Raw genomic sequence first — 24,286 nt, 5'->3', positions numbered from 1 at the left:
TTTAACCAAATTGATTTGATAATAGTAAAAAAAATTATACAAATTTTTCCTAAATAACCTGAAGATAATTCCCAATTGAAAGCATTTAATAGGGCTTATTAGACGTGCTTTAACTGAATGTAAGCCTCAGTGAAATCAAACTTTTATACCTTTAAAAATCAGCTGGAAGGCAAAACCTGATCCAAATATGGCTATCACTTTTGCTATAACAAACTGGTTTTAATTTGAGGCTTAGTCGCGGCTGATGCCCTGGAAATCTAAAATGAGAATTTGAACCTAGAATAAATTGTCCTGAATTTTAAAAATGGATGAAAGATTTTTGACATAGAATATTTTTAAAAAGACAACCCTGAAAATATTTCAGGGCACTGTTTTTCTTTCTGGTAAAATCTTAGAAAAAAATGAAAAATAATTTTGTGACAGGATCGCTGATGTATGCTTGGCCTCCAAAGGATTTTCAGCCTCCAGAAAGCTGGCAAGGAAGTTGACCACCATGTTCAGGCTCTGCAGGTAATGGATTTATTATTACTTGGATCTTACACCAGATTATCATATACTCTAAAAAAGTGAAGCTTGTAGATGGCTAAAGTAACGACTCCCCCCCTTTACCCCATCCCCCCTTTTTCCAATGGATGAGCGAAATGACCAATAAATTACATGGAAAATAGCAACCTAAATTGACGACAGTTTTCCCCCTGCCATAATATCAATTGCAGGTATTGTCTGCAGATAATATTGTCTGCTATTTTTTTTAAGCGCAGCAGCATAACTTACTATGCCCGTCTGTCTGTCTGTCTGTCTGTCTGTCATGCTTTTTCCTCTCATTTGCTTTGCTTTTCTTATAAATAGTTCGAGTTTGATCAGAGATACATTAGATTTACAAAATTATAGCCTATTTTAGTATAAAATTAAATTAAAGTTAGTCTACTATTTTAAGACCCATTTGATTTTCTAAATACTCTTTAAAAAATTAATTTTACTCAAAATCCAAAACTAATTAGCTGTTTCCTTTAGAATTAGGCTTTGCATCAACGGTTTAAATTATACTGTTATGTAGCGGTATGTTTATAACAACAAAAAAAACTTCTGAGCTCATTGAACTTTATATAACAGGGACACTTTGTCAAAGCAGCCGCATTACGAATTCGGCCTGCGCTCCATCAAGTCTGTGCTCGAGTTGGCCGAGCAGATGCACACCTTCAGCAGCACGGACGAGAGGGCGGAGACTCGAACCCTGCACACGGCTATACACAACTTGAAGTTTGCTGAGATGCTGCCACATGATCAGCAACTGTTCACAAGGCTGTCCCAGGTAAATTATCTTTGGGTTTTAAACTTTAAATAAAACAAGATTAGTTTTCATTAAAACCTATGTATTTTTAAAGACAAAAAATGATGCCTGTTCTTTAGCTAGATATATACTTCAAGGAACAACAGGAATTTGTTTTCCAGTACGGCTTAAAAACCGAATATTAAAATAGAAATCATAAAATTAATACAAAACTGGTTTTAATCTTATTATTCTTGATTTTGATATTCGCGACAAGCTGTCATAATTTAATGTTTTTTTAATCGATATATTAGTAGTTAATTAGCTGGCTAAAATAACTATACCCCACATTCTACTCCTTTACCCCATCCCCTCCCTTCCTACTGGATGAATGGCAAATAAATCACCGTATATCCTATATCTATTATAATTTTGTAGGACATATTCCCCGAGATCAAGGACGAGGTAGAGTTATCGGATGATCTGACCGACGCCATCAGAGAAGTGTGTACTCAGAAACTTATTGACTGCTACCCATACTTCGAAGAAAAGATTAAACAGCTTTATCAGATGATTAGGTACAATTTTGAATTAATTATTTGATGACACAGCACATGCTCAGAATCATTTGGGCTTCTATGATAGAATTTAAAAATGCTAAACCCATCTATACTTATTTATGACTCAATTTTTTTATATAGTAGCACGACTACTCTACATATAACTTAAATGTGCTAAAGTCTGAATGGCCTTTTCTTATAATAAATAAAATTATACAGCTTTAAATAGTTTTTTTAATATAAAATATTGTTAGCTTCTTGTTACTTAAAATATTAATGGAATTGTAATTCTATCTTAAAATCATACTTTCCGATTTCATAACACTAATTGCTTCGCCTTTATGGGTAAGGGGAGGATTCTGCCCTTCTTTATTTAAACAAAATTAAATCTTAAAAAAGAAAGATTTTTTATGATTAAACGAACATTAGGTATACTCATGAGAAGCAAAACCTTGTCGGTTCAGCGGATTCTCAGACGGACAGAAAGCCATCTTACTACTTTATACCATAAACTAGCAGCTTCGCCCCTAGCCTCTAGGGGCTTTGCCCAAAGAGGTATGATTACATCCTCTATTACTTACCCAGCAGAACGGATCGCAAATTTTCGCACCTACCCAGCAGGAAAATATTTTCTCGATTAAATAACGAATTCGCAAAATTCGTAAAAAAATAGTCTAATATGTTCTCAAGAAAATTATTTTTTTTGGGGGGGGGGTTGGGGGGTGTCCCACCCCCCCAAGAAAATAGCTTAAAACCACCACAGGACCGATAGGTATATACCCTGAAGAGTAGAATCCAATCGGTTCAGTGGTTACCGAGATCTTAAGCTTCAGACGGACGGACGGACAGACGGACAGACATCATTCTACTTTGTATTATAGATATTATATATATCTCTTTTAGCCTTTATGATGGAATAATGATTGTTGGCAAAGCATTCGGCGGGAAAACCAGCATCTACAAAGCATTGGCCAAGGCACTCGGACACCAGTTCAAATTCAAGGGAGAAAAGTTTGTCTCCACAGTTGTGGTCAATCCCAAGTCTATGACTATTGAACAGCTGTTTGGGCATTTTGATGCGTGCAACGAGTGGAAGGATGGTATACTGGCGACATCTCTTAGATCATTTTCAAACCAGAATCCTGAAGGTAATGAGATGTTTTTTCCAGTATCACTTTGAAACCGATCCCCTAGATTAGAACTGGTTCTCGCCCATACTGAAAAATCATGTATAACATCGAATAACATACAATTTGGATATTAAAATAGATATCATAAAATTAATACCAGTTTTGTTAGACTGGGCCTTCGGATACTCGTGGATAAAAAAAAATGATTTTAATTTTGTAAAATTTCAATTTTAATATCTATTTTTGGATCAAGAACGGATGCTTCCAAGTTCCAATACCAGTTTTTAACTCAGAATTAAATTGCGGAATATCAGTAAGCTGTCCCAGTGATATTTTGATATTTATTGACACCTAAAGAGTGCACACATATTTGAAACAATTTCTTATGTCTGAACAAATAGTAATAAATATTCATATAAAACATTCATTTTATACTATCGGTTGTGCCCCTATGGGCTCTTTTTTTGAAAAGGTAGAAATAAGCAGAAAGATAGCATAAAACCATTCCAAGACTTAAATAAAAATGAAATTGCCTAAAACCACCCCGGGACCAATATGAAGGTTTTCTTAAATGGAGCACCCAATCGGTTAAGTGGTTTAAAGTTCAGCCATTTAAATATCTGTTTTTATATTTAGAGAAGAAATGGTTGATATTTGACGGAGCAGTTGATTCGGAATGGATAGAAAATTTGAACACAGTTCTGGATGAAAATAAGAAACTTTGTCTTATGTCAGGAAAATAAACCATATTAATGATAAATTTTTAGATCTACAAATGTCCTACTTAAAAATACTTCCTAATTTAGTAAGAGGCCTTAAATATGTTTTCTTTTAAGATCAGATCTTTCTTAGAAGAATGCCTAGCGACAATCTTTAAATGTTTTTATGGTATTTTTTGGCCATTTCTCATGGGAGGGTTTGGTACCCACCCCAAAAATAGCTACAAACCTTTCCAGGACCCAGAATAAGCTACCCTGAAGAACCATAACGGCTTAATGGTTAAGAGATCCTTCTGTACACACAGAAGGGGCTCTCCCAAACCTATATTATCCTACTCTAAAGAAAAATAAGCATAAAAAGTTCATTTGTGGTACGGATGCATTAATATGAGAAGAGCTGAAACTAAATTTGTATAATGGTTCTTTTCTAATTAGGTGAAATCATAAAGATTCCCAAAAACACAAACCTGTTGTTTGAGAGCGAGGACGTGGCTGAGGCTTCTCCTGCCACCATTTCAAGGTTTGTTAGTGGATAATATGGTCTTTAAAATCTATGAACTGGATTTATTGTCATTAAATTTGTTCATACATAATTATACACGAATACACTCTAATAGATCTTACTTTATGTGCACTCTAATAGCCTAAACTCCAATTCGGTACACGACTTTTCTGTTGGAAGGAGATAATCAGTAAGTCTGTAAGTGAGGGAAGCGAATACTTGTTATCTTACAAATTTAAAGGATCAGCTTATTACTTTTGTAAATTTGCCTCTTGCAAACAGTGAATATTTTAAGGTGTGGTATTTTATACCTGGACGAGACCAAGTTGACCTGGCAGACAATTGTTACGACTTGGATCAAGGGACTTCCAGATGCAATCAACAAAGGATTGAGGTAACAGACCCAGCTAGCTATACATGGTTGTTATAGTTATTTATCACATCGTATAATAGACAGGTTTCTGCGAATAAAAAAATGATAAATTATAATATTAAAACCAGTTTTGTTAGCCCGGAGGGGGCGAAGACACGTTCTGATAAAACTGGTATCAATTTTATGATTTATTTTACTATTCGTGGAAAATTGTAATACGATGCTATATCTGATTTTTCAGTATGGCAGAGTATCGGTTCTAAACCAGTAGATATTAATCGTTTTTGAAGTCTTACTGGAATATCAATTGTTGTCTAAAGATTAGTATTACTGTTTTTCATCTTTTTCCTTTATGGCTTAGAACCCTTCTCTGTTGGCGTTAAGAGCTGCTATGAATCATTGCCATTTATTTAATAAATATAATTGAACACTTTGATTAATAATTTATTGTACCATAAAGTTTAAGGAATCCTCAATTTCAGGCACATGATAGAAAACATGTTCCTGCGGTTCTGTCCGCCTCTGTTGCAGCTGCTCAAAAACTTCCCCAACAACAGAATCAGCACAGAGGACAAGAATATCATCAGAGGCTTCATGAACATATTTGACTGTCATCTGGGAATCTTCAACGACTCCTGGTCCAAGGGAAAGTCGGAGTCGGAGTTGAAACCGGTTCTTGAAGGCAAGGCCTTGTCATTTTAATACTTTTATCGTACTACAACTCTAACATCACAGAATATGGCAAGCTTTTTAATAAAGCTGCTAAACTGCTACGTGACTGCTTTCAGTCGCATTTTTAGTAGCAAAGCTGTGATTTTCTCGGCTTCTTTTCAAGGTAGACAGCTAGACGGATATTGAAATAAAAATTATGAGATGAAAACCAGAATTTTTGTTAGACTCTGGGGACCAAAGGCCAAGTCTAACAAAACTGGTGTTAATTTTATGATTTTTATATTATTATATTCTTACTATATTGAAAATTACCTGTAATACAATGATATAAATGATTTTTCCGTCTAGCTGAGAACTGGTTTTTATCCAGCGGTTATTAATCGGTTTCGAAGCCATACTGGAAAATAATGTCTTTCAATAAATAATACATTTGAAAATAAAATTGTTTATCTTTACAGGAATATTCTTATACTCGTGTGTGTGGGCTCTGGGTGGGTTGTGTGACAGATTTCTGGGGGAGAAGTTTAGCAACCTGTTCTACGAGCTGATGGAGGGGGACCTGTCCCCAGAGATCAGGCAGGAGCTGGGCATCACTGTACAAGTTTCTGGTGTACAGGTAAAACCTTTTAGCCTGCTTTAGAGTTTAAAAGTTCACCTGGTCAAAACATCGCTTCGCCAATGGTACATTGTTGAGACCCACCTTAATTATAGACTGGCTATAGGGTAGCGGTAATTAATTTATCCTTATGTATGGAATATTATGTATTTATTATAATCGATGAATTTGTCAAGCTGTAAGATTGTAATTGACAGCAAAACTGTGAACGAGACAGTGTAATATCTGCATTCTGCCATACCCCCTAAATATGCAGGCGTGAATTTGACAATAAAACTGTGTTTATGACAGTCAAATTACTGTGTTTTGACATAATGTGTAGCTCGTCAAAGAGTCTCAAAAATGAGTCACGTGACGTCATAAAAATGAGGGAGATGAGAGGAGAAATGGGAAAGAAAACACCTAAAAAAGAGATGGATAGTCCCTCATTATTATGACGTCACATGGCTGATTTTTGAGACACTTCGTCCCACTACCATAAGGTTGACTGTTTTTTCCTATTTACCCGTTTCTTATCTGTTATATTAATCTAAATGCATTAAAAATCATTACTTAAATAATATATAAAAAAGAAAAAAAAATGATTTTATATTCATATTTCAGGTACCATATTCCCTGCCCGTGCCGAAGATAGGTGACGTCTTCTCCTACCAGCTCTCCATCCACAATAGGGCGGAGTGGGTCAAGTGGGACGAGTCACTGGACCCCTCGGCATCCTTGCCACGGGACATCTACGCTGGCAACATGATCATCCCGACCTTCGAGGCCATCCGGTATCAGCATGTGATGAAGCTCTTGCTAGAGAATGATAAACCTTTTATTCTTTCAGGAACTTTGTTGTTTAAAACAATAAATGTATAAGAATAGATAATATAATATATCCCAGACAACTACCTGGTCCAAGAAGTTTTTTTTGTAGCGACTTGGCTGTGTCGATACGAATAATTTATTTGGATTGTCAATAAATAAATCGGTACAAACTTTCTAAATAACCATTAAAAAAAAGCAAAAAATATGTAGGTCTTTGAATTATTTATTTTACTGTTTCTATATATCTGCAAGAAAAAAAATAGGATACAAACCCATTTACTGTTGTAGAGGAGGAAAAAATGTTATTCTTGGGATGAAAAACTTCTTTTTAGTAGCGAAGCTACTCTATGATTTACTTTGTCTGTCTGTCCGTAACGCTATGGGGGAAATGTAATTTAATCAAGAGTGAAAGCTGATATTTTTTGTGAAGATTCCCATTCAGTATGTATTTTACTTTGTCCGTCGGTCTGTCAGTCAATGATTTTTTCTGCTTCGCTACTAATGGATGTTGTCATCCATGTTTAAAAAGTAGTTAAATATCTAAACATCAATGTGTGTTTACTCTAGGACCATCTGGAACTGGAAAGACTGTGTATATTCAAGACCTGCTCAATACCAAACTAGACAAGGAAAAATTTGCCCACTCCTCTCTCTTCTTCACACGGGTCACCCAACCAGTCACAACTCAGGACGTCATCATGAGCAAGCTGGACAAGCGGCGTAAGGGCGTGTACGGTCCCCCGCTGGGCAAGAAGTTTATTATTTTTGTGGATGATATTAATCTTCCTGAGAAAGACGCCGTACGGTCACAGGGCCCTATTGAAGTGCTGCGTCACATGTTAGATCATCGTATTTGGTATGACAGCAAGGAGTTGTTCACCATGAAGATTATTGACACCATGGTCATAGCCGCCATGAAGCCGTCCAACGAGGAGCAGAAGCAGATGTCCAAACGCTTCATGCGCCACTTTAATACTGTGTACGTGGACCACTTCCAGGACAGCACCATCACCGCCATATTCTCACGTCTCGTTCTCTGGCATTTGGACACCAAAGGGTTCAGCAAAGATTTTGATCCGTGCATTGAGCAGGTTGTCAGTTCAACGCTGGAAATTCACAAGTTTGCTGTAAACGCCCTGCGTCCCACTCCGGATAAGACACATTATCTCTTTAATCTACGAGATTTTTCGCGCGTTATTCTGGGAGTGCTGTTGTCTACCCCAGAAAGCATGGAAGATTTGCGGGCAATGAAACGTTTATGGGTGCACGAAGCCATGCGGGTGTACTACGACAGGCTGGTCGACAACGAGGATAAAACTAGTCTCTACACCAAGATACAGGATGTTACGAAGCAGTGTATGAAGGAGGACTTCAATATATTGTTTGACAAGCTAAAGGACACTGACACCAATGTAGTAACCGAGGACAAAATTCGAGCCCTGCACTTCTGCGATTTTCTGGATCCCAACGAGGATGAAAAGTTTTATCGGGAGAACACAAATATGAATCTTTTGCGAGAATCGGCCACGTCCTATTTGACTGAGTATAATACAACCAGCAGGAAGCCGATGGACCTGGTCCTGTTTCACTTTGCACTGGAGCACTTGTGCAAGATCAGCCGGGTGCTGAAGCAGCCTCAGAGCAATGCTGTTCTCATTGGAGTTGGGGGCTCAGGGAGGAGGATTTTATTTTATATTTCATTATTGATAATTTAGGTAGTAGCCAGGAAGGGGGGGGGGGTGTATTACACTGCTACCCAACGTTTATCACCATGTTATCTTATTTGTACAAGCACAAAAACTTTGGGTATTTTTTCTTCGCTGATAAATCTAAAGATATATGTCAAATACTATTGTAAAGTCAAACTGTATAAATTCTCACACCTGGCTAAAATAACGATACCCCCCCCCCCCCATTCATCCTCTTACCCATCCCATGTAGTACTACTGGATGAACGAACTGACCAATAAACGATGTCAATGTTAGCAACCTAAATTGACGAATAATTTTCCCCTGTTATAATATCCACGTATATTCTATAACCATTAATAATTTTCCTCCTATCCTGCATGTTACTGTAGGTCGTCAGAGTTTGACCCGTCTGGCCGCCCATATATCCAGCCATACCTTCCATATGATTGAGATGACCAATACATACAGCTTTAAAGGTAAGCATTCTTGTTGGATTTTTTTATACAACATTTTATAAGATTCTTAACAGTTAGGGAGGGGACATTGGGCTGTTTATTACACTAGTCCCCAAAGTTTTCCTATGCGATGTCTTAACAATAATTATACTGAATTTTAATTGGTTGGTTAATTAAATTAAGTGTCCAAACATATAAACCACTTATTGTAATCTACAAAATGGGTAATTATGTTTATCATCATTGGGGATGTATATCAATTTAAAGGCAATTATCAGACATACTAAAAAATCATGTATAGCATATTATTAAAGACAATTTTCCACAAGTATGAAAATTGAAATTATAAAAAATACCAGTTGATCTTATAATTTTTCATTTGAATATCCGCGGAAAGCTGTCTATAATACGATGCGACAAAATAAAACTATTGCAGAATGGCGAGTGGATATAAAGAACGTGTTGAAAAAATTTAGCCTGGAACTAAACCACGGAGTTCTGTTCCTGTATGGAAGCCAACTCAAGGATCCAAGGGATATTAATATACAAACAATAAATGTATAAGTATAGATTTATATAACCCAGACAACTACCTGGCCCAAGTGGTGGAGACATTTTTCGTCTGCTAGCATATAGCTTTCTGCTCTTTTGTAGCGACTTTGCTGTAGTAATATTTCCGACGCTATTGGCTGATATTCAAAGACCCAATTAAAAGTAGACACATGGTCCCTACCCCGTGTGGGGAGAGTTACATATAGCTTGTGTCCCCTCTAATATTTTACTTTAAAATACAAACAGTACATTTATGTCAAAAAGTTCTACAAAATTAAAAGTTATGATATAGTTAAATTAGAAAGCAAAAAGATAGTGCCCTAATAAGCGAAGCAGCTTATAGTGTCCAAAAAAGTGGTCTAATTATACAAAGCTTGGCAGAACTATCCAGATTGACGTTATATTAGAAGGATATATGACGTCAATCGGCATAGTTCAGCCAAATGTTAGAACATGTGTCCTCTTTTTTTGTCCTAAAATGCTTCCTTACTAAAAAAAAGCATCTTAAAAAAACTTATTCGAGGATTTTAAAAGATATCCCTTGTTATTTTTTAAAGATGTTATGAGGATATCAACAACATCTTAAATCTTGGTGAAGTACCATGTATCTTCAATTTTGAAGAAAAGAATGAGATTATTGAAAATATGAAGGTAAAAAATCAATTAATTTAAAAAATTAATACCAGTTTTGTTGACCCGGGCCTCCGTTTGATTTCTGTGCACCTGCCTTAATTGACTTTTGAAACCCATCTTTTTGCCAAAAAACTTTAGAAATATTATGAAATATATCTATCTAAATAGGAATGTATAAAAGTAAAATGATATAAAAAAAAATTGACGAAGCCCATTTTGTTCCGAATTTGTATCACTTTTGAAAAGTGCGACTCCAGTTACCGCATATTTTTCTTTCCCGAAAAAGGGAAGGGGGGAAGAAAATCTCTTTAAAAGAGATGGGGAAAACCCCCTTTTCTCTCATCTCTTTTTTCTTCCCCCTTCCCTTTTTTTCTTTCCCCCTTCCCTTTTTCGGGAAAGAAAAATATGACGTAACTGGAGTCGCACTTTTCAAAGGTGATACAAATTCGGAACAAAATGGGCTTCTTCAAAAAAATTTGTCATTTACCTCAACTTTTTAAGTCATAAGATTTACAGATTTATACAGATATTTTTTATCCTAATAATTTTTTTTGTAATTTCAGGCATTAGAGCCACAGCTGGACAAATCCTTACACACAGAAGGCGGAGCTCAGGAACTTTTTAATCTCTTCATAAGGTAGGTGGAGCCCAGGAACATTTCAATTTTTTCATAAGGTAGGTGGAGCCCAGCAACTTTTTAATCTTTTCATAAGGTAGGTGGAGCCCAGGAACTTTTTAATCTTTTCATAAGGTTAGTGGAGCCCAGGAACTTTTCAATCTTTTCATAAGGTAGATGGGGCCCAGGAACTTTTCAATCTTTTCATAAGGTAGGTGGAGCCCAGCAACTTTTTAATCTTTTCATAAGGTAGGTGGAGCCCAGCAACTTTTTAATCTTTTCATAAGGTTAGTGGAGCCCAGGAACTTTTTAATCTTTTCATAAGGTAGGTGGAGCATCTGAGCTTTTTAATCTTTTCATAAGGTAGGTGGAGCCCAGGAGCTTTTTAATCTTTTCATAGGGTAGGTGAAGCCCAGTAACTTTTCAATCTTTTCATAAGGTAGGTGGAGCCCAGCAACTTTTTAATCTTTTCATAAGGTAGGTGGAGCCCAGCAACTTTTTAATCTTTTCATAAGGTTAGTGGAGCCCAGGAACTTTTTAATCTTTTCATAAGGTAGGTGGAGCATCTGAGCTTTTTAATCTTTTCATAAGGTAGGTGGAGCATCGGAGCTTTTTAATCTTTTCATAAGGTTAGTGGAGCCCAGGAACTTTTTAATCTTTTCATAAGGTAGGTGGAGCATCTGAGCTTTTTAATCTTTTCATAAGGTAGGTGGAGCCCAGGAGCTTTTTAATCTTTTCATAGGGTAGGTGAAGCCCAGTAACTTTTCAATCTTTTCATAAGGTAGGTGGAGCCCAGCAACTTTTTAATCTTTTCATAAGGTAGGTGGAGCCCAGCAACTTTTTAATCTTTTCATAAGGTAGGTGGAGCCCAGCAACTTTTTAATCTTTTCATAAGGTAGGTGGAGCCCAGCAACTTTTTAATCTTTTCATAAGGTTAGTGGAGCCCAGGAACTTTTTAATCTTTTCATAAGGTAGGTGGAGCATCTGAGCTTTTTAATCTTTTCATAAGGTAGGTGGAGCATCTGAGCTTTTTAATCTTTTCATAAGGTAGGTGGAGCATCGGAGCTTTTTAATCTTTTCATAAGGTTAGTGGAGCCCAGGAACTTTTTAATCTTTTCATAAGGTAGGTGGAGCATCTGAGCTTTTTAATCTTTTCATAAGGTAGGTGGAGCCCAGGAGCTTTTTAATCTTTTCATAGGGTAGGTGAAGCCCAGTAACTTTTCAATCTTTTCATAAGGTAGGTGGAGCCCAGCAACTTTTTAATCTTTTCATAGGGTAGGTGAAGCCCAGTAACTTTTCAATCTTTTCATAAGGTAGGTGGAGCCCAGCAACTTTTTATCTTTTCATAAGGTAGGTGGAGCCCAGCAACTTTTTAATCTTTTCATAAGGTTAGTGGAGCCCAGGAACTTTTTAATCTTTTCATAAGGTAGGTGGAGCAACTGAGCTTTTTAATCTTTTCATAAGGTAGGTGGAGCCCAGGAGCTTTTTAATCTTTTCATAGGGTAGGTGAAGCCCAGTAACTTTTCAATCTTTTCATAAGGTAGGTGGAGCCCAGCAACTTTTTAATCTTTTCATAAGGTTAGTGGAGCCCAGGAACTTTTTAATCTTTTCATAAGGTAGGTGGAGCATCTGAGCTTTTTAATCTTTTCATAAGGTAGGTGGAGCATCTGAGCTTTTTAATCTTTTCATAAGGTAGGTGGAGCATCGGAGCTTTTTAATCTTTTCATAAGGTTAGTGGAGCCCAGGAACTTTTTAATCTTTTCATAAGGTAGGTGGAGCATCTGAGCTTTTTAATCTTTTCATAAGGTAGGTGGAGCCCAGGAGCTTTTTAATCTTTTCATAGGGTAGGTGAAGCCCAGTAACTTTTCAATCTTTTCATAAGGTAGGTGGAGCCCAGCAACTTTTTAATCTTTTCATAGGGTAGGTGAAGCCCAGTAACTTTTCAATCTTTTCATAAGGTAGGTGGAGCCCAGCAACTTTTTAATCTTTTCATAAGGTAGGTGGAGCCCAGCAACTTTTTAATCTTTTCATAAGGTTAGTGGAGCTCAGGAACTTTTTAATCTTTTCATAAGGTAGGTGGAGCAACTGAGCTTTTTAATCTTTTCATAAGGTAGGTGGAGCCCAGGAGCTTTTTAATCTTTTCATAGGGTAGGTGAAGCCCAGTAACTTTTCAATCTTTTCATAAGGTAGGTGGAGCCCAGCAACTTTTTAATCTTTTCATAAGTTAGATGGGGCCCAGGAACTTTTCAATCTTTTCATAAGGTAGGTGGAGCCCAGCAACTTTTTAATCTTTTCATAAGGTAGGTGGAGCCCAGCAACTTTTTAATCTTTTCATAAGGTTAGTGGAGCCCAGGAACTTTTCAATCTTTTCATAAGGTAGGTGGAGCATCTGAGCTTTTTAATCTTTTCATAAGGTAGGTGGAGCCCAGGAGCTTTTTAATCTTTTCATAGGGTAGGTGAAGCCCAGTAACTTTTCAATCTTTTCATAAGGTAGGTGGAGCCCAGCAACTTTTTAATCTTTTCATAAGGTTAGTGGAGCCCAGGAACTTTTCAATCTTTTCATAAGGTAGGTGGAGCATCTGAGCTTTTTAATCTTTTCATAAGGTAGGTGGAGCCCAGGAGCTTTTTAATCTTTTCATAGGGTAGGTGAAGCCCAGTAACTTTTCAATCTTTTCATAAGGTAGGTGGAGCCCAGCAACTTTTTAACTTTTCATAAGGTTAGTGGAGCCCAAGAACTTTTCAATCTTTTCATAAGTTAGATGGAGCCCAGGAACTTTTTAATCTTTTCATAAGGTAGGTGGAGCCCAGGAACTTTTTAATCTCTTCATAAGTTAGATGGGGCCCAGGAACTTTTCAATCTTTTCATAAGGTAGGTGGGGACCAGGAACTTTTTAATCTCTTCATAAGTTAGATGGAGCCCAGGAACTTTTTAATCTTTTCATAAGGTAGGTGGGGCCCAGCAACTTTTTAATCTCTTCATAAGTTAGATGGGGCCCAGGAACTTTTCAATCTTTTCATAAGGTAGGTGGGGACCAGGAACTTTTTAATCTCTTCATAAGTTAGATGGAGCCCAGGAACTTTTTAAACTTTTTCATAAGGTAGATGGGGCCCAGCAACTTTTTAATCTCTTCATAAGTTAGATGGGGCCCAGGAACTTTTCAATCTTTTCATAAGGTAGGTGGGGCCCAGCAACTTTTTAATCTTTTCATAAGTTAGATGGAGCCCAGGAACTTTTTAATCTTTTCATAAGGTAGGTGGGGCCCAGCAACTTTTTAATCTTTTCATAAGTTAGATGGAGCCCAGGAACTTTTCAATATTTTCATAAGTTAGATGGGGACCAGGAACTTTTCAATCTTTTCATAAGTTAGATGGGGACCAGGAACTTTTCAATCTTTTCATAAGGTAGGTGGGGACCAGGAACTTTTTAATCTTTTCATAAGTTAGATGGAGCCCAGGAACTTTATAATCTTTTCATAAGGTAGGTTAAGCCCAGGAATTTTTAAATATTTTCATAAGGTACAGCTATTAAAATTAAGCGTTTTTTTTGCATTTATAGAATTAATTTGATTTATATCAGAGAGTGAAAAAGTTAATTGTCCTGCAACCTTTTAATTATAGCAAAACATAATTAATTTTGTCTATATTTGTTTGTAATTTTTCTGTTTTAATGTTTTCAATTTGAAGGTTAGTTAAAGAGAAGCTGCACATAGTGCTGGCCATGAACACAACCTCGTCCGACCTGCGCGCCACCCTCCGGGACTTCCCGTGCCTGCTGAACTGCTGCACTGTCAACTGGTTCACTCACTGGCCCTCGGATGCCCTGCACTTTGTGTCAGAGAGCTTCCTGAAGGATATTGAGCTGACCCAGGAAGAGCTGCTGGGATGTATCAATGTGTCAGAATATTTCCATACTTATTCCACAAAAAGGGCGGATGAAGCTTATAATAATGATGTCAGGTAAGTTTATTTCCAGTATAGCTTCGAAACTGATTAATATCCAGTGGATTAGAAACGGTTATCAGCTATACTAAAAAAATCTTGTACAGCATTGTATTATAAACAGTTTTCCAAGAATAATAAAATTAATACCAGTTTTGGTAGCTCTAGCCTTTGGCTCCTCGGGTTTAGCAAAATTGGTTTCATTATTATAATTTTTCATTTAATATCCGCAAAAGCCATCTATAACACGATGCGATAAATAACTATTATTATTTGGTAAACAAAAAAGAAATGTTTTGTACATCTGGTGTAAGATCTAATGAATCCTTTTGCACAATTTTAAATGTTTTTGTTACAGGTATGATTGTGTGACACCTGCCTCATTTCTGGAGCTTAATAGTCTGTTTAAAACTTTGCTTACAAAGAAAAGGAATGAAGTCAATGATATTAGACAAAGGTAAATTTATATCATCGTATGAATTAGTAGGAAGGAAGGGGACAATGGTCTGTTTATTACACTAGCCCCCAAAGTTTTATAATAACGTTTTTCTATTCGCCGTCATAGCAACATTGGGAACTTTTATTGGAATTTGATTGTTGGTTCATTAAGTTGATTGAGTTGGGATGTTTGGGAAGTTGAAAAAAATATTCTTTTTCTAACTCTTTTAAGGATTATAACTTATTTGTTAATACATACACATTAATCCTATAATATAATATAAAGTAGTAATATTTTTTTTTGTTTAAAGCATAAGATTTCATTTAACTACTGAACCGATTGGGTTCTCCATTTTAGAGTAGCTTTACTTCGATTTTGAGATAGTTTTAGGCTATTTTATTATTTAGATTTAAGTGTTGGATGTTTTTATGCTATTTTTCTTTCAATTGCTTCCCCTTTGAAAACAGATGCCCTAGATGCTAGTGGCTCAGAAACGAATAACTTTACATATTGATTTAATTTTTCTTAATCAGGTTTACAGTTGGACTGGACAAGATTAAGGATGCTGCCAGCCAGGTTGGTGTTATGCAGGGGGAACTAGAGGACATTCAACCACATCTCACGGCTGCCTCCAAAGAAGTTGACAAGTTTGTTGCTCTGGTTGAGAAGGATGCTAATGAAGTGTCTGAACTGGAAAAGATTGTCAAGAATGAAGATGCAATTGTCACTGAAAAGAATAAGCAGGAAAGAGTTTAATGAATTTTAGAAAAAAATTTACACAAAAAAAGGTGTTTTTTATATTCAATTTGTCTATATGTAGCACAGCAAAAAGAAAATTAAATAAATATTTGCTTACAATTTGCTCTTAACCATTACATAGTATTGATGATTTGTATTTTGAATTTAAAGAAAAATTAAACTCTGACCCACTTGTGATCAGGTGAATGTGCTGACCCAAGAGTGTGATGATGATCTTGCTGAAGTTAATTCAGCTGTTGATGCTGCTCTTGAAGAATTACAAAACATTCAGCAGCAAGATTATGCTTCACTTAGAGCATTAAGACAACCCACATCCTCCATCAAGCTGATCATGGAGGCCATGTGCTTGCTGCGTGGTATCAAACCTGACAAGATTCCGGATGGCGGAGCCGCTGGTAAAATGATTGATGACTATTGGGGTCCTGCAAAAAGAATCCTTGGAGAACAAAAATTCATTGACAGCATGATAACATTTGAGAAGGATGAAATTAATCCCAAGACTATGAAGCTTGTTAGAGATAAGTATCTGAATAATAATGAAATAGATCCTGAAGTGAACAAGCAGAGTATTGGAGCTGGTGATAATATTGTTGCAGCTCTTTACAAGTGGCTCTTGGCTATTGATAACTATGACAAGGCAGCTAAGGTGGTAGCTCCTAAGAGAGAAGCAATTCAGAAATTAACAGGGGAGCTTGAAGAAGCAAATAAGTCATTAAGAGAAAAACAAGCTGTTTTTGATGAGGCTAATGAAAAACTAAAGATTATTCAGGCTGAACTTGCAACTAAAAAGTCTAAAAAAGCTGAGCTTGAAAATGAAGTTGAAACCTGTAGCAGGAAATTGGAGAGAGCAGAACAGCTGATTGGTGGATTAGGCGGAGAAAGGGATAAGTGGGCTGAAATTGTAGGAAATCTTGGCAATAAGTATGTAAAGCTGACAGGTGATATCCTGCTGTCATCAGCACTGGTTGTTTACCTGGGATCGGAAGGACAGGAAGACAGACAGCAGATTCTACAAAACTGGATGAAAAAGTGTCAAGAGAACAATGTTCCATTTTCTGATAACTTTTCTCTCTTTAACGTGTTGGGAGATGAAATTACAAGACAAGCCTGGCAATTGAATGGTCTTCCATCCGATGATTTCTCAACTGACAATGGAATTATTACATTCACTTCTAAAAGATGGATTTTAATGCTTGATCCACAGGAAATTGGCAAGAAATGGATCCAGTCTGTTGAAAAGAAGAATAATCTTCAGGTATTACGTCAATCTGACACTGAATTTTTGAGAAATCTTGAAAGTAGTATTCAGTTTGGACAACCTGCCCTTCTGGAAAATGTTGGAGATAGTTTGGACCCAATCCTAGAGCCATTATTGACCAAACAAACATTCAAACAGGGAGGATCTGTTTGTCTCAAGTTAGGTGACTCTACCTTGGAATATCACAAAGATTTTAAGTTATACATCACAACAAAACTATCCAGGCCAAAGTTTGAAAGAGACACAGTATCCAAAATAGCCTTGGTTAACTTTAGCATCACTAGATTAGGATTAGATGAACAGCTGTTGACAATCACTGTGACAAGAGAAAGACCAGAATTAGAAGAGGAGAGAGCACAACTTATTGTCCAAGCCAATGATAACAGAAAGCAGCTAAGAGACATTGAAAATAAAATCCTAGAGGTCTTGTATACTTCTAAAGGAAATATCCTTGAGGACGAAAATGCTATCAAAGTTCTTAGTTCTTCCAAAGTATTGGCTAATGAGATATCAGAAAAGCAAAACAATGCTCTTGAATCTGAAAAGAAGATAGATGAAAGTCGCCAGCCTTATCTGCATGTTGCTGCCTATGTTGGAGTTCTTTTCTTTGCAATCTCTGAGCTGAGCCATGTGAACCATATGTACCAATACAGTCTATCATGGTTTATCAATCTTTTCTGCAACAGTATTGACCTTGCTGACAAGTCTGAAGATCTTGATGAAAGATTGGAGAGTATCAAGGACTATATGACTCAGGCGCTGTATCAAAGTGTTGCCAGAGGAATATCCAATGCTGACCGTGCTCTATTCTCCTTCCTGTTAAGTGCTAACATTGCCAAGCATAAGGCGAAAATCTCTGAACAGGATTGGAAAGATTTTATTTCAGTGGTGTCACTTAAGAATCTGGTGGAAACAGACAATGAAGATAATGTGGATTTTGAAGCTTGTGGTAAACAAAATCTTGGGAAACTTGTAGAGATAAGGCCACAGTTACAACCTGTTCTGGATTCATTCCTTGGGGACAATGGTGCATGGAAGGCAATGGCTGCTGCTGGTGAACTTGGTGATTTGACATGCAAGCTGCCAGGAGATCTAGACATGACTGAATTTGAAAAATTAATGGTTATTTCAGCTGTTGATATTAAGAATCTTGTAACATTGACTTATAACTACACTAAAGTTAATCTCGGAGATAAGTATATCAAGTCTCCTTTGCCTGACATTCACAAAGCTTTTGTGGACTCTTCTTGTACAACACCAATTGTATTCATTCTTGGGGAAACAGCTGACCCATGTCTGGATATTTATGGCCTTGGTGAGAAACTCAACATTGTTGGGAAACGTCTGCAGTTTATTTGCCTTGGTGAGGGCAAGGAGAAAAAGGCTGAGGATTTGTTACGTGAGGGCGTGCAGGCAGGTAACTGGGTGATCCTGCAGAATTGTCACATGGTGCCAGCATGGCTGCCTAAGCTTGAATACATCTGTGAGACTCTGGATGAAGACATGACAAGTCCGGATTTCAGGATCTGGATCACCACAAAGCCAAGCAAAAATTTCCCCATTCCAATTTTACAGAACTGTATCAAGGTGACTCAAGAAGAGCCGAACCAGGTAAAGAACAGCCTAACGCAGGCCTTCCCACCAAATCCGATTGTCAAGAAAAGTTATGAATCAATGACGGATGAAATCAAAAGAATGGCTCTGTCTATGGGATACTTCCATGCATTGATCAACGAGCGCACAGCATTTGGTTCTGTTGGCTGGAATGAGGAATATGTCTTCCCAGCAAAAGACAGAGTCTTGTCCCTGGAATATCTTAAGAAATATATTGGATCAGACAGTATTACATCACTTCAATCCATTGCTGACTTTATCTGTAACAGTATTATTGGCAGTGGCATTGAGGACATCACGGATTCTAAGACACTGCGAGCTGTTCTTGACAGATTCTGTACTGAAGAAATAATTCGCAATGACAATATCCCGCTGGATAAAACCAATACTTATCAAATATCTAAATATGAAACATTAGAGGATTTGAATGCTTACATCAACGAGCTGCCAATGGCGGCTACGCCCGACATGTTAAGCATCAACATTCCGATGCATTTACACCAAGCAAACCAGGAATCTCGCTCTTTTATCCGAAAGCTTGTGCTTACTCAGAACCTAAAAACCCGACGGCAGGCAGATCTTACCTTTGCCGAGATCAAAGCCAAGGTTGATGCTGTGTTGGAACAGCTGCCAGATGCTATCACTGTTGACATGGAGAAAGATGAAGCTTTTGATATTGTATTACTGCACGAAGTCCAGAACTGGAACAGCTTGATGGATATGACCAAGGTGTTGTTCAAGAACTGTAGACAGGCCATCCTGGGGGATCATGTGGTCACTGAAGAGGTGGAGATGCTCATGACTTCTATTTGCAATAATGCTGTTCCTCAACAGTTTAAGGTAAATTAATTATAAACAGAAAATGTCACTAAACCCAGTTTACAATAATCATCTATGATTTTATGTATATTTCACTTTGTTCCAAAAAGACAATTTTTTCCTTCATTTTTTAAAGTGTTTATAGTGCCTATAAAAAAATGACGTTATACAATACAACTGACCGACCAATGCTAGGCCGATACACAGACTAAATTACCAATGGCAGACCTTTATACATTTTTTTTACCAATGGTAGGCCAGTATAGTTTCAATTTTTGTTGGCATTATAAAAAGCTTCACATTTTTTAGCTTTTTTGAGGTAATATTTTTTAAAAAATCATTCAAATAAAACTTGTTTGTTTTAGGAATTGAGCAGCCCAGCATGTTCGACCATGGATGATTTTATTGCCGAGATATTGGACAGACATGAGTTCTTATCTAACTGGGTAAATATGATATCCTTAAGTAACAGGATGTCTGTCTGTCTTTATAATAAAGTAACAGGATCTTTGTCTGCTGTACGTACCGAAGGATCTCACTATTTGCTGAACCGAAGTGGTTCTCCTTTACAGGGTAGATTATCATAGGTCCTGGGAAGGTTTATAATTATTTTGGGGAAGTATACCACCACCCTCCAAAGAGAAATCACAAAAAAATATGACTAACTCCATCTAGCAGCCGTAAAATATTTCTAGTAAACAGCTGATCTTAACAAAAAAGAAAACATTTTACGTGCAACTGGAGGCCTCTAGGGGCGTAGCCAGAATCTTCCATAAAATAGTATATCTATTATTTATATTGTCGTGAAATAAAAAAAAAAAACCAAAATAGAAAATAAACATCATCAGCAACCATAGGTTATCAGCATAACAACACTTTTATTCTATTTATTACTAGGTGGAGAATGATATTCCTAAGAGGCTGAGGCTTGGAGCTGTTCTAAACCATCATGCTCTCATGACCGCATTAATTCAGGTAAGATTAATAAAATGCAGTAAAATTCTTTATACTTTTAAAAAGCCAACTAAGGTAATGTGTTTGCTTTATATATAATATATACATCTACATGGCATCCAAGGGCACTTGAGAGGGGGGGGGGGTTGTTTTACCTTCCCAGGACCCAAAAGAAGCTAAAACGGTTCAGCAGTTACAGAGAGTGTTCGGTACAGACAGACAGACACACAGACTAACACCAGGGATCTAAAGGGATAAGACAGTGGCCTATAAATTAATGTACATACTCAATGATGATACGCAAAATTACCCCTTCTGTAGAATTACAATTAGTGGTTGAGACGTTTGGACAGTACTAAATGAACCAACCAATCAATATTCAATAAAGTCTCCTAGGTTGTTACAACGAATGACGTTACAACAACGTTATTAGGTTTTGAGGACTAGTGTAATATACTGCCCAATGTCCCCTCCCTCCCTGGACTGACACAGATCCTGTAATTTTTATATAAGGATTGTAAAAATTGCCAAAATATCAATTTAAGAAATTTGCCCGGGAGCACTACCTGGAGGTGGACGATATCCAGCTGATGACGGAGGTCGGTGGCACCGGTGACAGGAAGGAGAGCATCCTCCTCACTAACCTCAACATTGTCGGCGCCATCTGGGATACCAACACTAATACTCTGGTGGAACTTCAGCCTGATGCTAAGACATTTAACAGGTATTGCAGGGGAGTGGGGTATCAAACCTGGAAGGCAGGGGACAATGAGCTGTTTATTGAATTAGTCCCCAAAGTTTTATAATAACGTTTTCTTATTCGTTGGTCTATCAACATTGGGGACTCTTATCGAAATTTGAGTGGTTGGTTTGTTAAGTTTAGTGTTCAAACGTTTCAACCACTAATTGTAATCTGCAGAAGGGGTAATTTAGTGTATCCTCATAAGTTTAGTGTTCAAACGTTTCAACCACTAATTGTAATCTGCAGAAGAGGTAATTTAGTGTATCCTCATTTGGGATGAACATCAAATTATTGGCAATTGTCTTTTACCTCTAGATCCCTGGTATTTAATATCAAATTATACTGGCCTCCAAAGTTTATAAACACGTTCTGCTATTCGTTAGCATTAAAATTTAGTGGTCTAGGTGTTGATTTATGAATGGTCTATTCAAAGTAGCAGTGTCTACACTCTTCCACCAATAATTTTGAAAGGAACTTTAGAGGTCGGGATTATTTTTCAACAGATTTATTCGCATTACAATATTAGATTTAAATAAATAAAAGTATTTTTAAAGCGAAGCTTTTCTATAATTAGAGTCGGTCCGTCCGTCCGTACATAACGGATAGCTCTTTTCGTTAAATTAGGCATGTTAGAAATGTCCTATCGATTTCAAACTTTGCATGATGATTCCTATAGGAGTTAGGTACGAGTTAGGAAGCAAAGCAACTCTATGATCGTTACCAGAAAGTCCGTACGTCCATTTTAAACATGTGATAAAAAGGGGGGGGGGGGGGTAATGCAACCATCTCGTAATCAGTGAGCAAATGGCACTTAGAATTCGAATTTCGATCTGAACTTTTGCATGAGTAATCCTTGGTAAGTCTATTTTCCCTAAATCGAACAAAAAGTTGGAAAAGTAACGGCTGGCGGCTCAGCCGTTTAGCCGTTTTTTTTGCCTATTTTCAGGGTAAATTCATCATCAATTACGTAGGAATCAACTTTTTAAAGAATATTTTTGATTTATTTCTTGTTAAATGATAGCAATTACCATTTTTAAAACTTTAGTACCAACAGCTACCGTCTAGAACCGTTTGATAGCGTTTTGGAGTGGAAAAAAGTATTATGTGGAGAGAGGTTTTGTAACTAATTTGCAATATAGATATCCAAAAAATGGCAAAACGATCTGATTTTTGGAACACTGATTTCTAGGACAACAAAGTACATTGTTATAAGTGAAGCATCTCTATAATCAAGTCTTAAAAATGAAAGTATGTCCTTAAACATACTTACACTGTATTTAAGCAGTTTTTCAGCTGATTTACTTACAATTTTGTTTCGTTCGACTTTGATACTTTTATATTCTGATAATTCCGTTCTGACACTTTTCAAGTTTTAAAGTTCGTTTGTCCTACCGTTTCAGAGCTTCGCTTTAATGGATGTTGTCATCCTTGTTATCGCAATAATGCTGTAATGATTTATTTTCAGTATTCCTGATATAGAGATCTTTCCTGTGAGGAAAGCTAGCGTCACTGAAACAAATATTTACAGGCATTGGTCATCAATAGTGTCGAAACTTTTCCACCAGTAATTTGAGTCAACAAAAGGGATAATTTTTTTCAAGTAATTCAGGGGTGTATACTGTATGTACTGTACATCATTTTATCGTCTATTGTCTTATCCCTTAAGATCCTATTATTTTTAAGTATCTCCTTATAATATAGTTTAAAATCTACCCAGAAGCAAAACATACTTTATGGCAAAGTAATAGTTATTTATCCCATCGTATTACATACAGCGGAAATTAAAATGAAAAATTTTAAGATTAAAACCAGTTTTATTAGCCCCGAGGAGCCGAAGGCCTGGGCTAACAAACCTGGTATTAATTTAAAGTTTTTGTTAAGGAAAATTGTCTGCAATAAGCTACTATACATGATTTTTCAATATTGCTAAGAACCGGTTCTAATCCAACGGATATTTGTCAGTTTCGAAGCCATACTGGAAAAAACTGAAGAAACTATTGACAACCATGTAACCCCTGCAGGTGTCCTGTCCTGTGGACCTGTGTGCGTACCCAGCCAGGCAACCTTGCCATCTACATAGACATTCCAGGTATGGATATATTATTTATTACTTGGATATTACAGCAGATTTTCATCTTCTCTTAAAAAGTGAAACTTAAAGAGAGCTAACATAACGATACGGATCCATCCCTTCCCCCTCCTACTGGACGAACGAATTGATCAATAAATGAGTTTCATGTTAGCAACCTAAATTGATGACAATATTTACCCCGTCATAATATCCAGGTATATACTTTATCCATTATTCCAGGTGACTCGAACCATTGTCTGGAGAAGGGAGTGGCCATTGTTCTCAAGGATGTCATGTAGACATAGATGACAGAATAGTTATTTCTCGCATCGTATTATAAACAGCTCTCCGCGGATATAAAATGTACAATTATAGAATTAAAACCAGTTTTTTAGCCCCGAGATGTCAAAGGCACTGGCTAAAAAAAACTGGTTTCAATCTTATTGATTGTACATTTTTATATTCGTAGAAAACTGGATATAATACGATGCTAGATATATTTTTTCGTATGGATAAGAACCGAATCTTCAAATGAATACGAGAAACAAATATTAAATTGTTATCATGTTCTTTTTGCAAAAATGCTTATTTGTGTCGTATACAATATACATAGACATTTGTTTCTAAAAGTTACGTGGCAATGGAAAGCTTATACAATTTATAATAAAACAGTATTATGTTATACAGTATTGAAATAATGAGTTTTTATTTTTAATATAGGAAAGTTTACTAACAAAATAGTAAATAGCCTTTAATTTAAACATAAATTGATTCTAAACGATTTTTGTCCAGGGGAAAGTGGTTATTTCACGTATTTTACTTTCATTGAAAGAGGAACATTGTCTGGTTTTAGAGTAGCGGCGCTGATTATTATCAACATAATTTATAATATTGTATGAACACTAGTTAAATATATCTTGCTAGTCTAGAAATGGTTCATTATTAAAGTAAAAGAATAGAGGGGGCACGTGTTAAATAACTGCGTGTAGATTCACGAGATGGGGACCCTGTGCCGACTTTTAATTGTGTCTTTGTATATCAGCCAATAGCGTCGGAAGTAATAAAACAGCTAAGTCCTTACAAAAGATCAG

At 36.7% G+C, this 24,286-nt stretch overlaps 3 protein-coding genes across 5 annotated transcripts in view; 1 reads left to right on the top strand and 2 right to left on the bottom strand.

The window, feature by feature from the left end:
- The window catches only part of Dhc36C (Dynein heavy chain at 36C), a 36,622-nt gene extending 12,495 nt beyond the window's left edge, over positions 1 to 24,127 (top strand). Inside the window, exons 12-37 of the mRNA XM_080155530.1 lie at positions 424 to 510; positions 1,114 to 1,312; positions 1,709 to 1,848; positions 2,734 to 2,978; positions 3,597 to 3,693; positions 4,113 to 4,199; positions 4,477 to 4,575; positions 5,037 to 5,236; positions 5,685 to 5,842; positions 6,446 to 6,697; positions 6,941 to 6,983; positions 7,220 to 8,324; positions 8,732 to 8,820; positions 9,236 to 9,328; positions 9,905 to 10,002; positions 10,548 to 10,621; positions 14,285 to 14,557; positions 14,898 to 14,996; positions 15,512 to 15,728; positions 15,919 to 19,449; positions 19,794 to 19,874; positions 20,326 to 20,403; positions 20,928 to 21,106; positions 22,590 to 22,652; positions 23,146 to 23,213; positions 23,436 to 24,127. Coding sequence (XP_080011656.1) covers positions 424 to 510; positions 1,114 to 1,312; positions 1,709 to 1,848; positions 2,734 to 2,978; positions 3,597 to 3,693; positions 4,113 to 4,199; positions 4,477 to 4,575; positions 5,037 to 5,236; positions 5,685 to 5,842; positions 6,446 to 6,697; positions 6,941 to 6,983; positions 7,220 to 8,324; positions 8,732 to 8,820; positions 9,236 to 9,328; positions 9,905 to 10,002; positions 10,548 to 10,621; positions 14,285 to 14,557; positions 14,898 to 14,996; positions 15,512 to 15,728; positions 15,919 to 19,449; positions 19,794 to 19,874; positions 20,326 to 20,403; positions 20,928 to 21,106; positions 22,590 to 22,652; positions 23,146 to 23,213; positions 23,436 to 23,494 — 7,714 coding nt within the window. The 3' untranslated portion in view covers positions 23,495 to 24,127. The remainder of the gene's footprint in view (positions 1 to 423; positions 511 to 1,113; positions 1,313 to 1,708; positions 1,849 to 2,733; positions 2,979 to 3,596; positions 3,694 to 4,112; positions 4,200 to 4,476; positions 4,576 to 5,036; positions 5,237 to 5,684; positions 5,843 to 6,445; positions 6,698 to 6,940; positions 6,984 to 7,219; positions 8,325 to 8,731; positions 8,821 to 9,235; positions 9,329 to 9,904; positions 10,003 to 10,547; positions 10,622 to 14,284; positions 14,558 to 14,897; positions 14,997 to 15,511; positions 15,729 to 15,918; positions 19,450 to 19,793; positions 19,875 to 20,325; positions 20,404 to 20,927; positions 21,107 to 22,589; positions 22,653 to 23,145; positions 23,214 to 23,435) is intronic.
- The window catches only part of Nop60B (dyskerin pseudouridine synthase 1 Nop60B), a 581,533-nt gene that overhangs the window by 36,975 nt on the left and 520,272 nt on the right, over positions 1 to 24,286 (bottom strand). The gene's annotated exons all lie outside the window — the stretch shown is intronic.
- Positions 1 to 24,286, bottom strand: part of LOC145317800 (small ribosomal subunit protein uS7-like) — a 250,489-nt gene that overhangs the window by 33,474 nt on the left and 192,729 nt on the right. The window lies entirely within an intron of this gene.

Source organism: Acartia tonsa, chromosome 4 (genome assembly GCF_053477335.1).
Source record: "Acartia tonsa isolate MP-2025a chromosome 4, ASM5347733v1, whole genome shotgun sequence".
Classification (NCBI taxonomy): Eukaryota; Metazoa; Arthropoda; class Copepoda; order Calanoida; family Acartiidae; genus Acartia; species Acartia tonsa.
This window is presented reverse-complemented; position numbering and strand designations above follow the sequence as displayed.